This window comes from Gekko japonicus, unplaced genomic scaffold (assembly GCF_001447785.1).
Source record: "Gekko japonicus isolate JY-2015 unplaced genomic scaffold, Gekko_japonicus_V1.1 scaffold2030, whole genome shotgun sequence".
Taxonomy (NCBI): Eukaryota; Metazoa; Chordata; class Lepidosauria; order Squamata; family Gekkonidae; genus Gekko; species Gekko japonicus.
In genome coordinates, this window is record NW_015173197.1 from 59,637 (window position 1) to 73,394 (window position 13,758).

At 50.7% G+C, this 13,758-nt stretch overlaps 1 protein-coding gene across 2 annotated transcripts in view; it reads right to left on the bottom strand.

Annotated features, from left to right (window-relative positions):
- LOC107120010 (zinc finger RNA-binding protein 2-like) overlaps positions 1 to 13,758 on the bottom strand; it is a 54,091-nt gene that overhangs the window by 22,368 nt on the left and 17,965 nt on the right. For both annotated transcript variants that reach the window (XM_015422648.1, XM_015422647.1), the window contains exons 4-8: positions 7,723 to 7,959; positions 7,299 to 7,621; positions 4,957 to 5,139; positions 4,479 to 4,698; positions 2,319 to 2,476 (exon numbers count right to left, since the gene is read on the bottom strand). In XM_015422648.1, the coding sequence (XP_015278134.1) occupies positions 2,319 to 2,476; positions 4,479 to 4,698; positions 4,957 to 5,139; positions 7,299 to 7,621; positions 7,723 to 7,959 (1,121 nt within the window). The remainder of the gene's footprint in view (positions 1 to 2,318; positions 2,477 to 4,478; positions 4,699 to 4,956; positions 5,140 to 7,298; positions 7,622 to 7,722; positions 7,960 to 13,758) is intronic.

The window sequence follows — 13,758 nt, forward strand, 5'->3', positions numbered from 1 at the left end:
CAATGAGAAAGATGACAGGTCAGAAAGAGAGAGGAAGTCACATGCATGGAGGAGAAATAGAGCAAGAAAAGGGGGCAGAGGGGAGAAATAGTGTGAGAGAGGTAGGGGGTAAGCAGAGGAAGCAAAGGTGTGATGAATGAGATAACCATCCCACAAGTTTCTTGCGGGCCTCCACTTGTGTACTGTATTGTTTGAGTTTTACTCTGTTGTAAGCCGCCCTGAGCCAGCCTAGGCCGGGAGGGCGGGGTAAAAATCTAATCAATCAATAAATAAAAACATTTCCTCTGTGGTAGCTGCCACCACAGCACAAGACTCTTCAGAAGTTTCACTGAAGATAAGCTTCAGCAGACATTTTGTGACTGGCTCCACCCTCTTGGGCAGCCATTTTGTTTGTTTATTTATTTATTTAATTGCTTTTCTATCCCGCCCTCCCCGCATGCGGGCTTAGGGCGGCTTACAAGACATAGGTGTAATACAACACCACAGTTACACAATTAAGGCACACAGTGCAATAAAATACAGTTAATACAATTTAAAACAATTAATTACAGTGGGCAACTCCCAGAAATCTACCGCGACTCACATACTCGCTCCCTATTGTACATCGCATTGAGTCAGAGAGGGGGATGCTATGGCCCCAATGTTCAAATGGCCAGTCAGCCTAACCCAGCGGTACTGCTTTGCAGTCGCCCGTTGGTGGCGGCGGCGGCTCCTATTCAAAAGCCTGGTGGAAGAGCTCCGTCTTACAGGCCCTGCGGAACTGTAACAGGTCCCACAGGGCCCTGATCTCCTCCGGGAGCTTGTTCCACCAGATAGGAGCCGCCACCGAAAAAGACCTGGCCCTTGTGGCAGCCAGCCTGGCCTCTTTAGGGCCTGGGGTCACTAGGCGGTGTTGTGACCCCGACTGAAGAGCTCTTTGGGGCCTGTATGGGGAAAGGTATGTTCCTGTATGGGGAAAGGTTTGTTCCTGTGTCCACACCAGGTCAGAATTCTAAATGCGCCCACAGGCTCAAAAAGGCTGGGGACCCCCCCTGCTCTAACCACCGCACCAGGCTGACTTTGTTAAAAGCTTGGGTAAAAAGAAACGGCCCCTGCGGGAGAGGAAGGCGGTCAGCGGGTGACCCTCAAGCGGAGGGTGTTTTAAAGGCTAGGTGCCAGCACTGAAGATGCCCTGTCTCTAGTCACTGCCTGCCTCGCCACCTCTACAGCTGGAGGCACAGAGAGCAGCATTTGGGAGGGCAGATTTCCCATCCTGTTTCGTCCTACGGCAAAGGAGATGGCCCTTCAGGGACCCTGGGCCCAAGGTATTTAGAGCCTCTTTGCTTCTCCTCTCTCTTTTCACATTATTTATAAAGCACCCAAAATTGTCATGCACGGCACAAAACTCTGACTTTCAGGGATTTCATACCCACTTCCCAGTCCCAGTCCCAGCTACTACAGCCAGGCAGCCACCATCTTTTTTTCTCTTCTTCTATCTGCTGTGCTATTAAGTTAGGCCACTCTAGTGACTGCGGAAAAGCTGAGGACAGGAGAAGCCCCGGTTGAGTTAAACTTCAGTTGTAACTCACACCCGAAGGACAGCGCCTTCTTTCTGAAAGTCACCGTTTCTTACCACATCAAAGACCAAATTAGACCCGATCCAGTTCTAATGGGGCGATGTCCCGGTTCCGGGGCCCCAGGATGTAACCCACACCCCTCAGGGACCCCAACTCACCCAGGAGACCCACAGACCAGGAACGCCTCGCAACGCCGGACCCCGTCAGTGCTGCCGTGGCACAGCAGCCTGGGCCAGCCCGACCGCGGAGCAAAGAGCCTCGAGGAGCAGCAGGAGAGGCCGGCAGTGCTCAGGAGAAGCTGACGGCGAATACGCGAACGCACGAGACCCCGCACGCTGGTAGAGTGGCCCCAGGCCAACAGGAGCGCTGCCGGCATAGCTCCAACCATACCCAGGCTGTAGGGACAGCGTCGGAGCTTATCCTAGGGGGCAGGGCGGGGAGGAATCACAGGGAGGCGGTGCTGGGAGAGGGAGCTGGGTACAAAGGAGACGCGAAGGGGCCAGGGAGGAAGGACATGCTCGGAACGACCTGACCAGGGAGGACGCTGAGAAGCCGATGCACGAAGGTAAGAGGGACCTACGGAGGGCCATTAAACTCTGTCCCCTACCCGTCTGAGGCCCCAACGCTCCCCCCTCTTCTTTAACAGGCATCAACTTCCAGAGCCGTCGGACCTCCCCCGCCTTGGGACGCCACGTCCACGGGATGTGCTACACCTGGAGCCCAGGGCGGGCTTGACAGGCGAGACTGACCCTCAAGCCTTACCTCTTCCACGTAGTCATAACCGACAGGATGCACATCGAGCGGTTCTCCCGGACTGTCCCCGTCGAGTGACGGCTGTTCTGCTGGGAGCCCCGCTTTGGGAGAGGCCCCTTTTGCTGTCACCTCCTGTTTCGCACCAGTCGCCAGCGGCTTGCTGACTCCTGAAATGGAACGAGGCAAAATCATTTTGAGGGAGGGGATCGGGAAGCAGCCTCCTTCCGGATAGCCAAACGGAGACGGCCCGCTCATTTCCACTCTCGGTGGTGGAAAGTGCTGTCCAGTCACAGCCGATTTACGGTGCCCCTTGTGGGGTTTTCAAGGCGAGAGACGTTCAGAGCAGTGCTCCCTCTAAGCTGAGTTAGTGTGAGCTCCGGCTCACATTTCGTCTTGGCTCGGGAAGGGGGGCGGTCGCACACGAAGGAAAAACATCGAGCCGCCTGAGGTGGTGCCGGTCAGCCGAGGACGCCAGCATACCCCGCCAGAAAGAAGAGAGAACATGCCGCCAACAAGGGTGTCGGTAGGGAAGTCCCCCCCCCTAAAAATCTGTGGCCCTAGGTAGGTTAACTACTGCAACTATACCAGTAGCAGTACATTGTAAACCGCTCTGAGACCCATTAGGGGTCATGGGCGGTATATAAATGCAATGTAAATAAATAAAATAAATAAATGGCTCCAGAGCAAACTAACGGATGTAGTAGCTCAATCGCTCGCTCACAACTTGAATGCCAGTAGCTCACAGAGTAGAATTTTTGCTCACAAGACCTCCACAGCTTAGAGGGAGCATTGGTTATAAACCGCCCTGAGCCCCATTGAGGAGAGAGCAATATAGAAATCAAATTAATAACAATAACAATAATAATAACTCACCTATACAGGGCCTCCCAACTACTGATGTTGTTTTAGAAACGAAGCAGAGAAGCAAGAGATGCGAATGCGGGTCCTTGGAGACCTGAAGCTCCCTGGCCCTGATCCATCTCTCTCTGTTTGGCCTACTCTGATTGGCAGGGGCCCTCAAGGATGCCAGGCACAGAAAGGTCTTTTCCAATACCCACAACCCATGATCCTTTCTGCCATGACTTCAGGGTCTCCCCCAAGGTGGTTCGGCGATGTGTTCTTTGCTGGTGTCACCTTGTTTGACCAGGAAACTAGACCTCCCAGTACAAAGAATACAAAATAGCTACAAACTGGGGGGGAAACCAGAATGCTGAACCCACTCAAGCACTCAGGTATATAAGCAAATACATTCAATTTTATACTCAGGCACTATAGCCAAAAATATACAAAAATACAAGGCATAATAGCCAGAGACTTCCTTAGCGTTGAAGCTCAGTGTCATATAGACAGGTCCAATATGAGAAATCTTCATGGAAATTGAGGGCTAGTCCCGTCATTAACTTTAGCAACCCCTGAGAAGAGGTGCTTTTAGAAATTAGAAAGGTGCAATTACAAACCAAGAAAAATCACAACATAGTATAAGTTGATTTGCTTCTGATGAAGTCTTGATAAGAAACGAAGTGAAAGCTGGCTGCTTTGTAATGGTTGTTCCACTGAGCATTATATCTGGCATTGTTCTCCTATTGTATCATTGAGATATTGTATGGTTCTGGCTATTATGCCTTGTATGTATTTTTGTATATTTTCGGCTATACTGCCTGAGTATAGACTGTATTTGCTTATATATCTGAGTGCTTGAGTGGGTTCACCATTCTGGTTTTCCCCCCAGTTTGTAGCTATTTTGTCACCTTGTTTGAGCCAGGGGACTTCTTAAGTTTCGGCAAGGCCTATTTCCCTCGAAGGAACTGATGAAGCAATTATGCCAAATTGCAGCTGAACCTTTCAAATGACGCTCAGTGGTGGTTGGGTTTTAACTTGGATTGTGTTTTGAGGTAGACGGCTTATTTTATTTGCCTTTCCAAAGAAAACTTAAGGCGATGTTGGCAATGAAGGACATTAAGAAGAGCCCTGCTGGATCGGGCCAGCGGTCTATCTAGCCCAGCGGCCGTTTCACACAGGGGCCAAACCAGCTGCCCTAAACGAACGGGGCACAGAGGCCCAGGCCTTTCCCCTGATACTGCCTCCTGGCACGGCCATTCAGAGGCTTCCTGCCTCTATACATTAACCAAACGCTACAGACAAAAGCAGCTTCTCTTCCAGAGTTCATACCTGTAAATGTCGACTTGGTTGCAACGACGGGTTTCTTTGCTGGCGTCGCCTTGTTCGAGCCAACTGTGCTGTTCGTTATCCCTGGAGCTTGTTTGGCCGGCGCGGCGGCATGGAGAGCTGGCTTGCTGGCTGAGCCGTTGGCTGGACCCGACGAGGAGTTGCTCACCACGGGCTCGATAGAAGGGATGGGCTTCCCCAGTTTTGTGTGCAGCTTGACCACCTGGAACACACCGGTGGGGTCATCCCCTTGGTGAAAAGGTGCAGTGCGGGACAGGCTCTCGGGCTTAATTTTAAAGACGGGAGCTGTACCAGGAACTGCCTTTTCAGGCAGCAAGAATACACAAAGAGGACGACAGGGTCTGTTTCAGGCAGCCAGCATTTCCCAGAGCAAACCCGCCTTCCGACGCCTGCTAGATAAACCCTCCACAATCAGTCTTGACTCTGGATCTGCTGGACTGCCATCTTCATTCACCCTTACCTTCTGGTGCTTGGCTCCTCGGATGTGGGCCGCGTAAGCGTCTGCTCCGGTGCAAGACACGTCACAGAGCTCACAATAGAGTTGGGTCTGGACCCCACGAGGGCCACCGCCGGCCTGGTTCCCCGTCTTCAACGCCACCTCCTTCTTTTTGTGCTTTTGCCCTTCTAAATGCTCCCGATAGGTCTGCCGGTGAGAAAGAGAGACTCGAGCAATGGCCGGTGGGGGAGATTTGTGTTCTGAAAGCTCTTCTTCATTTAGAACTCCCTGCACCCTAAGGGAACCATACCCCTTCCAGAGGTGGGACGATTATTGTCAGCCAGTATGCTGTGACAGTTAGAGGGCCAGACCAGGATCGGGCAGACCCAGCTTTGAAATCCTACCAGGCCACCAAGATCTGTGGGTAGCCTTGGACTGGGCACAGACAGCTTAACTAGTGAGGATGGGAATCATAGAGTGGGAAGGGACCTCCAGGGTCATCTAGTCCAACACCACCACCACCACCCCCACACAATGCAGGAAATTCACAAATACCTCCCCCCCCCCACACACACACAGAGTGAACCCTGCTCCATGTCCAGGAGATGACAAAAAAACCCTCCAGGATCTCCAGCCAAATTGGCCTGGAGAAAAATGGCTTCCTGACACCAAAGTGGCGATCGGCCTTTCCCTGGGCGTGTAAGAAAGGGCCACGAGAACTAAGGACCGAGGCAGCCCTCCCTGCCCTCCCTCTGCCGAAGAACATCGGGGCCCTGCAGGACCTCATACAATACCGCAGGGCCCGCAAGGCAGAGATGTCCCACCAGGCTTTCAGTTGAGGGCAGCAAGTGTTAAGACTGGCACCCTTTTCTCTCTCACAGCATCACAGCGTTGGAAGGGACCTCCGGGGTCATCTAGTAATGCAGGAAAATTCACAAATACCTCCCCCCCGCGCACACACACCCGCAGTGACCCCCCGTTCCACGGCTAGATGACAAAAAAACCCTCCAGGATCTCCAGCCAAACTGGCTGGGAGAAAAATCGCTTCCTGACCCCCAATGTGCACGTCCAGACCTCCTTGGAGGAAAGGCGGGAGCCAGAGCACCGGCCAAAGCGCCTGAAAGGCGTTCATCGGCAGAGGTGTGGGGGGCTGTTTGGGCCCCGGGGGGGGGGGGGTGTCCAGGAGCGCTCTGAACTGAGGGAGCTGCCTCAGACCACTGGTCAGGCCCGTAGCCACAGTAGGGTGTTTAGGGGCGGTGCCCCCTCACTTGTGGCCCATGTTCCACAACTCCCGCTGCCCCTGCCCACGCCTTTACCTGCTGGCCACACTCGTTTGCTTCTGCTGCCACAGGGGGAGGAGGAGAGCTGGACAGCCGGTGGAATTAACACTTGGCAAGTATGCCCTCTCTGCTACAGTAGTGGGTGGGCGAGGCCCGCCCCTACTATAGCACAGAGCGCATACTCGGTGAGTATTAATCACACTGGCCGGCCAGCTCTCCTTCTCCCATAGCGGCCGAGGCAACCGAGTGTGACCAGCAGGTAAGGAAAGACCCTTCTCCTCTTTGCCTGCCTGCTGATGGGATCTCTCTCTCTCCACCCCGCTCCCCCCTCCCCACCCACCCCAGATTTCCCAGTGCCCCACCACCCAAAATTTCCTAGCTGCACCCCTGTCATTGGTCCATCGAGATCAGCATCGTCTAGTCAGCCTGGCAGTGTCTCTGGCCTTTCACATCACTGACTACCTAAGTCCTTTCAACTGGAGACCCCAGGGATTAAACCCAGAACCTTCTGCATGTCGAGCAGAGGCTGTACCACTAAGCAGTGGCCCCTCCCGGGTTGCTTTTAACACAAGGACGCATTCAAAACAATGGTCTAGACCAGGGGTGTCAAACATGTGGCCCGGGGGCCGGATCAGGCCCGCGGGGGGTTTCTATCAGGCCCGCAGTGGAACTGGCTGTCTTCTTCTGCTTCTTCCAGTTCTGCTGCTGCTGTGTCATTGTAGGTCTGCAGCTTACAGATACACACCTGATCAGCATACTTAAGATTGCAACAGCACAGACATTTTGATGCAAGAATTCAGAGGAAGAGGTGTGTTATCAGACACTGTTAGATAAACAAAACATTGCAAGAGTGCTAATGTTTTAAGCACGTTTCTATTTTAAGTTTTAAAAAACCCCTTTGTGTTTGTGTCCTTTATAAAGTTTATATCTCCGCTACCTGGCATGACATTTTATGACACACCCGGCCCGGCCCGGCCCAACAAGGTCTCATTTATGTCAGATCCAAATCAGTTTGACACCCCTGGTTTGGACAAGCACACGGTTCAAAGGAGCTAAGGCAGGGAGGGCTCGGACACAACGGCTCACCTGGGGGCCGGCACAGCTGATCTTGCATATCTCACAGTAGTGAAGCTGAGGCTGTTTGGGAGGCCCTTTCAGCTTCAGCAGTCTGGGTGGAAATGGCGGCTTCTTGTTGTAGCCGCCGCTTGGGGCAGAGTTGCCACCGCCGCCACCACCACTCCACAGAGAGCCCTGCATAGGCTTCGGCGGCTGCGTCGGAGGAGGCTGCTGCTGCGTCGGCGGCGGCGGCTGTTGCAAGGGCTGCACGAGAGGCTGCTGGGCGGGCTGGTAGTAAGAAGTGTTGGCCGCCGTGTACCCAGCAGCTGCATCGTAGGTGGAGTAGTTTGACCCTGGAGAGATGGGGAGAGAACACACCACTCCCGTTTATGGCGTCTTCCCTCTTTCCAGCCGAGGCAGGTTAAGAGAAAAGGGGGGGGGGAGCAGCCCTTACCAGAGTAAGACACAGGAGAGGAGTTGTATGAGGAAGAGTTGTACGAGGAGGAGGAAGGGGTGTATGACTGGATGGAGGCGGCGGAGGCGTTCTGCTGGCCCGTCGTTGCCGCTGGGTATGTGCTGTAGGCGGACGATGGCGCGTTCACAGTCTGCACCGGCTTGATGGGGGTCACTTGCCTCTGGGGCTGGCTTTGGCCGTACATTGCGGTAGGCTGGCTGTAGGTGCTCTGGGAGTCTGGAAGGAGTGCAGAGAAAGGCTCATGCCGGGCACCGAGGCGGTGGGGGAAATGCCACAGAGGACGGAGCTGGAAAGCCTCCAGGGGCACAAAGGGGACCGACTTTAAATTCAGACGATCGGAGCAGGCCAACCAGACATTCGGGGGGCGGGGGGGGGGGGCCGGGCGGTAGCGTGATGTGATCTGCTGGGGAGTGTGTGTTTTAACAGCTCCCCACTGCAACCCCCTTCCCAGCGGATGGTGCTGCGTTCACCAGGGCATGAGTTAAAGCTGGGAGGTAACAGAGCTGAGTGGCAGATGGCAGGATTTGCAGCCGGAAGGCCACACACCCACTCCCACGGACCCTTTGTCCAGAAAGGCCAGAGACTGAACCTGGGGCATCCGGCCCTGTGAGGCAGTCCTCCTTCATTAAGGGGGTTAAGTTTAAACATTTGTATCCCAACTTCCCTCATGGATCAAAGCGGCTTATTTATTTATTTATTTCATTTATACCCCGCCCTCCCTGCACACAGGCTCAGGGTGGCTTACAAATCGCAAATTAAAACAGACCGGATAAAAACAAGCCTCCCCCCCACAATGAAAAAAAATGCCTCCAGTCCACATTTCCCTTAAAAGCCCTGGCAAATAAAACAGCCTTGCAGGGCCTCCTTAAAATTTCTAGAGATAACCCCCCCACACACACACACACACACACAGTGAGAGCTAAGCTAGAAAAGGCAGAGGCTTTGGTTGGTGCCGGAGTGGCTACCTTAAATGGGGGAACAGCAACAAATGGGGAACAGCGGGCGGCAGCCTGAGGATTATACTTGGTGCACAGGCATGTAAGGGCAGAAAATGGTCCTTTAGATTAAACTGTGGGATTCACTGCCGGTGGACGCAATGATGGCCCGAAGCATAAGATAGCTTTTAAAATGTGGTTAGATCACAGAGGAGACAAGTTAATCACTCGCTACCAGATACAATGAGTAAAGGGAACCTCCATATTCAGAGGCAGTCAACCTCTGAATACCAGTGCTAGGAGGCAACAAAGTAAGGCAACAGGTCTCTATGCGCTGTTTATCAGTCCTTCAGAGCAACTGGTTGACCACTGTACAGTACAGGATACAGGACTAGATGGACCACTGGGAGGATTCTTGTGGCACACGCATTACCTCCAAGACACAGTTCCCTCATTTGTACACACACACGTATCACTGAGTCACTTGAACAATGAATTGGGGACAAAATTGTCCACATGTCTCGGCTTCGCTGGCCAGCCCCACCTATGTGGAGACGGAGAAAGACAGAGGCCAGCGATAGCGACTGGTCCCTTCTAAAGCCCCGAGAGACTTCGGCGCACTTCCCGCATCCAGCGTTGACATTTGATCGTTCCCATGACAACAGAATGCACCTGCCTTTAACTGTTTTCTAGAGAACGCTTCGCTGCAACGAGGTTTACCTGGCATTACCAGATGTTGAGGCGCAGAGCCCTTATATGACCCGCTGCTAACAGCCACAAATGACAGAACTGAGCCAGCTGGGTTGGGAGAAAGAACCCAGGAGAGAGCTGCTGGGAAGGTGACTGCAGGTGGTTTTTGGTTTTTTGCCTTTCCTAAACTGCTAAACTAGTGGGGAGCAATAACTGAGGTTGCTTTGTGAGAGGACAGAGTCTGAGGGTGAGTGGGTGCTTGTAGCCTGCTGGAGAGTGGTGTTTTTGTCCAGGTCTGTTTGGGTCTTTTGTCTGGTCTGTTGCTCATTGAGCAAGGTCTGCTTGCCTGGGACTGATCACAGGCCCCGCCCTCTGCTGTTGGCTGCTGGGAGGTGGGGGCTGTGGGCCTCTGAACTGCAAGGCTCCTCCTGGGCAGAAGTGCAAGTCTAGGCAGAAGCACAAGGTGTGAGTCAAAGGGTTCTTGGCCTGTGGCCCTTAGCCTGCGAATCAGGCCTGAGGACCCTGCGTCACTCTAGATATCTTTAACCAGTTATGAAGACAGAAAGGCAGCCGCGGAATGGGAGCTATCCAGTATTTTGCAGAGACTGCCACGTGTACGATTATATACCTACTGGGTGGGAACCGTGGGGGTGTGCTCGCTGCACGGAGCTCGTGGCTCCCAAGGAGCAGACTCATTCCCTTGAGGCTAGAGTTGCCGACCTGGAGAAGGTGAGCCAGAGAGGTCATATAGAGCCAGTGGGTCATATAGAGAGGTTTGGGGAAGAGACCCTCAGGGACTCGCCAGAAGAGCCCCACTCCTGTGCTGACAGCTCTTCCACTGCTGTGGAGAGTGAGAGTCTCAAGGTCGGAGGGCATCAGTCTGATGTGATCCCTTACAAGGGACTCCTTCTTTGGGCAATAGATCGATATCCTCTTGTACCGAGAATACCCCTGGGGGGCTGGGGGAGGTGGGCTTCTGGTAGTGGGTGATTCAGTCATCACGAATATAGAGACTGGGGTCAGTGACAGGTGTTTTGACCACATGATGACTTGCCTGCCTGGTGTGAAGGCTGCAGACATCATGTGATGTCTGGATAGGCTGATACAGTGCTGGGGAGGAGTCAGCAGTCATGGTTCATGTTGGCACCAATGACATTAGGGAATGTAGTCATGTGATCCCGGAGGAAAAAATTAGGTTACCGGGTGGAAAGTTAAAGGCCAGGATCTCAAAGGCAGCATTCTCAGAAGTATTCGCCGGTTCCATGCGCAAGACTGCCTAGACGGGCACAGTCCAGGGGGGTCTCAATGAATGGATGAGAAAACGGTGCTGGGAGGAAGGGTTTGGATCTGTCAGGCACTGGGGAACTTTTTGGAAGAAGAAGAAAAGAAACGGACTTCACTTGAACCGAAATGGAACCGGGCTGCTGGCGATCAATATCAAAAAGGTGGCAGACGCAACTTTTAAGCTAATCCCAGGGGGAAAGCCGACAAGAGCTGGGGGGCCTCCGGTTCGAGACAAGTCAGTCCAAAGGGGTGACTGCGTAAACAGTCAGGGTAATATTGATAGGAGCGTAACAGAACTTGGTAGTGAGGGCAGGATGGCAACTGAGGGCCGAAGGAAGCGAGGGTTACTGGAGAGGGAAACACATTATGGGTGTCCATATGCCAGTGCTAGAAGCCGCCAAACCAAGATGGGGGAGCTGCTTGATGCTCAGAGACAATTTAGATATCGTGGATATCTCAGAAACATGGTGGAATGGGGAAGGTCTATGGGATACAGTCATTCTTTAGAGAGGGTGGGCACACCAATCTCCCTTGTGGGAGGGTGTTAGCTGACGGTCGGGACGTCCTGGTCGAGGTTTGGAAAAAGGCGGAAGAACTTCTCGGCTACAAAAATCCCTGCAGTGGATGTTTCCGGCCAGGCGGTGGCAGTGTGGCAATTTGACATATGGGTCCTGAAGCCTGGTCAACAAGCAGCCGTTCAGAAAATGACTGAGCCAAGCCAGAAGATGTTTACGCCGTGCAGTGACAGCGTGTGCAATTAAATGAATATATGTTGTCTTCCCTATCCCCTATGAACATTGTTAGTCCCCTGTCTAAAATGTGTAACTGTACATCGCTTTGAGCCCCCTGGGGAAAGCGATTAATACATTGATAGTATTATTATTATTATTATTATTATTATTATTATTATTATTATTATTCCTGGGTATAAGCTCTATAGGCAGGACAGGGAGGGATGGGTTGGGGGAGGTGTTGCGCTGTCCATCGGACAAGGCACAGAATCCAGTAAATTGGAAAACACTGGGGGAATTAACTCCCCAACACAAGCAATATGGGTGGAAATTCTGGGCCCTAAGGGTTACTTAAAAGTGGGGGTGTATCAGGGTGAATAAAACAAATCAATCATTGCTTTTTTAAAAAATCAAAAAAATCGGACTTTTTAATGATTTAAATTGGAATTTCTTTTAATAAAATGCTTTTTGAGGAAAAAATCTAAAGATAGTTTTCTATTTAAGATACATTATAGTCCAAAGGTTATTCATCATGAAATAAGGATTAGTTTTTTAAATATGTAGCATGAGGCTGTATAGTCATGCAATGTTTAAATTTCTTGGTAAATGAATTCCATTAATACAGTCACAATGTCAGGCTCTTCCAGAGGTTTTTGTAAGATTATTGGGCAGTTTTTCTATGTAGAATATATTATCACAAACACTTGGTTTTACACTTCTCAGAACTGTGAATTTGTGTCTGCAGAGATCACACGCCTTTTTTTCACAGCAAAAATGTTATAAAATAAACATACAGAGTTAAGAGACCTCAGTCCTATTGGCCCTCTCCAAATGTATGCACACAGAATCAACCCCTTATCTCTTAAGTGCTACGTTTCAAGAAGATCAAGAAGATTATTAGGGTGCAATAGGCTTGGATAAGGAGGGGGTGTTAAGAGCTAAGTGTGAGGAAGGAGCAAGCCGTACAAATGAAAGTAAAGCTTTTTGAGCAGAATACTCCAGAAATCTTGAGATTTTTGAGAGTGTATCCTCATGGATGTCTAAGCAAATGCAAGAATACATATGCTATATAATGTTATAGTTTTAGTTAAATAAAACAATTTAAATTATTATTATTATTATTCCAATATACAGCAGGAAAGTTGTCAAAATATGAATGATTAACTACTTATTAAATTGGAGATAGTTCACCTTGCAATTATTTCATCATTATCTATTTCAAGTGGTAAATAACCAGTCATTAATCTTCGGATATAACTAAAACTAACCTGAAAAGTTATTATACTGAAATGAAACCTTCATCTGAATTGCAAATATTAAGGCCAGCAAGAAGGAGCCTTCATATAGAAAACTATGATTTAAATCGAGTCTAACTGACTAATGATTTAAATCATAGCCACCCTGGGGTGTACTATTGCCCACCTGATCAAACCCCTGAGGACAATCTTGATATGGAGGAGAAAATAAGGGTGGTGACTAGAGCAGATGTTATTATGTTGGGAGACTTCAACTACTCTTGCATTGACTGGGTAAACATGTGCTTCCGTCATGTTGTACAAATGAGACTCCTAGACATCATAAATAACTGTGCACTGGAACAGCTGGTCACAGAGCCAACGAAAGGGGTGGTGATCTTGGACTTGGTTCTGAGCAAATCTCAAGAGCCAGTGAGAGATGGAGAGGTTGTTACACGGATTGGAAACAGTGACCACAACTTCTTCTCTATAACAGCTATAATTTCTGAGAGAGAACCGCAGGGCTTCCTGGATTCTCTCATCCTCCCAAAATGCAAGGTGGTCAAGAGTTTTCTGCTCCTTCCAAGCTACTCCCCTCACCCCAATCATCCTTCTCTAGTTGCCAACCTCCAGATGGCACCTGGAGATCTTCTGCTATTACAACTGATTCCCAGACGACCAAGATCAGTGCCCCCTGGAGAAAATGGCTGCTTTGGAAGATGGACTCTATGGCATTATACGGCCATAAAGTCCCTCTCCTCCCCAAACCCCGCCTTCTCCAGGTTCCACCCCCCAAATCTCCAGGTATTTCCCTGCCCAGAGCTGGCAACCCTATCCTTCTCACAGCTGACCAACAAGACTAGCCTCCCTGAGATATATATCTGCAATTCACTTGGCAACAAGTCACTTGCCAGCCAATCGCGTGTGGGCATGGATGGGTGAACATGGATGTTTGTTACAGACACTTCCTGAGGTTAGCAACATCTTTTCTTTTCTTTTTTGTAAATTTTGATTGCTTTTCCACTTATCTTCAACTACAAAGATAAAAAAGAGAAGATTGATTCTGTGCAAAAAGCAAAGACATTTTTGGAGAAGCACCAAACAGCGGCCAAAGAAAAAAGGAAAACAAGAGGACAACAA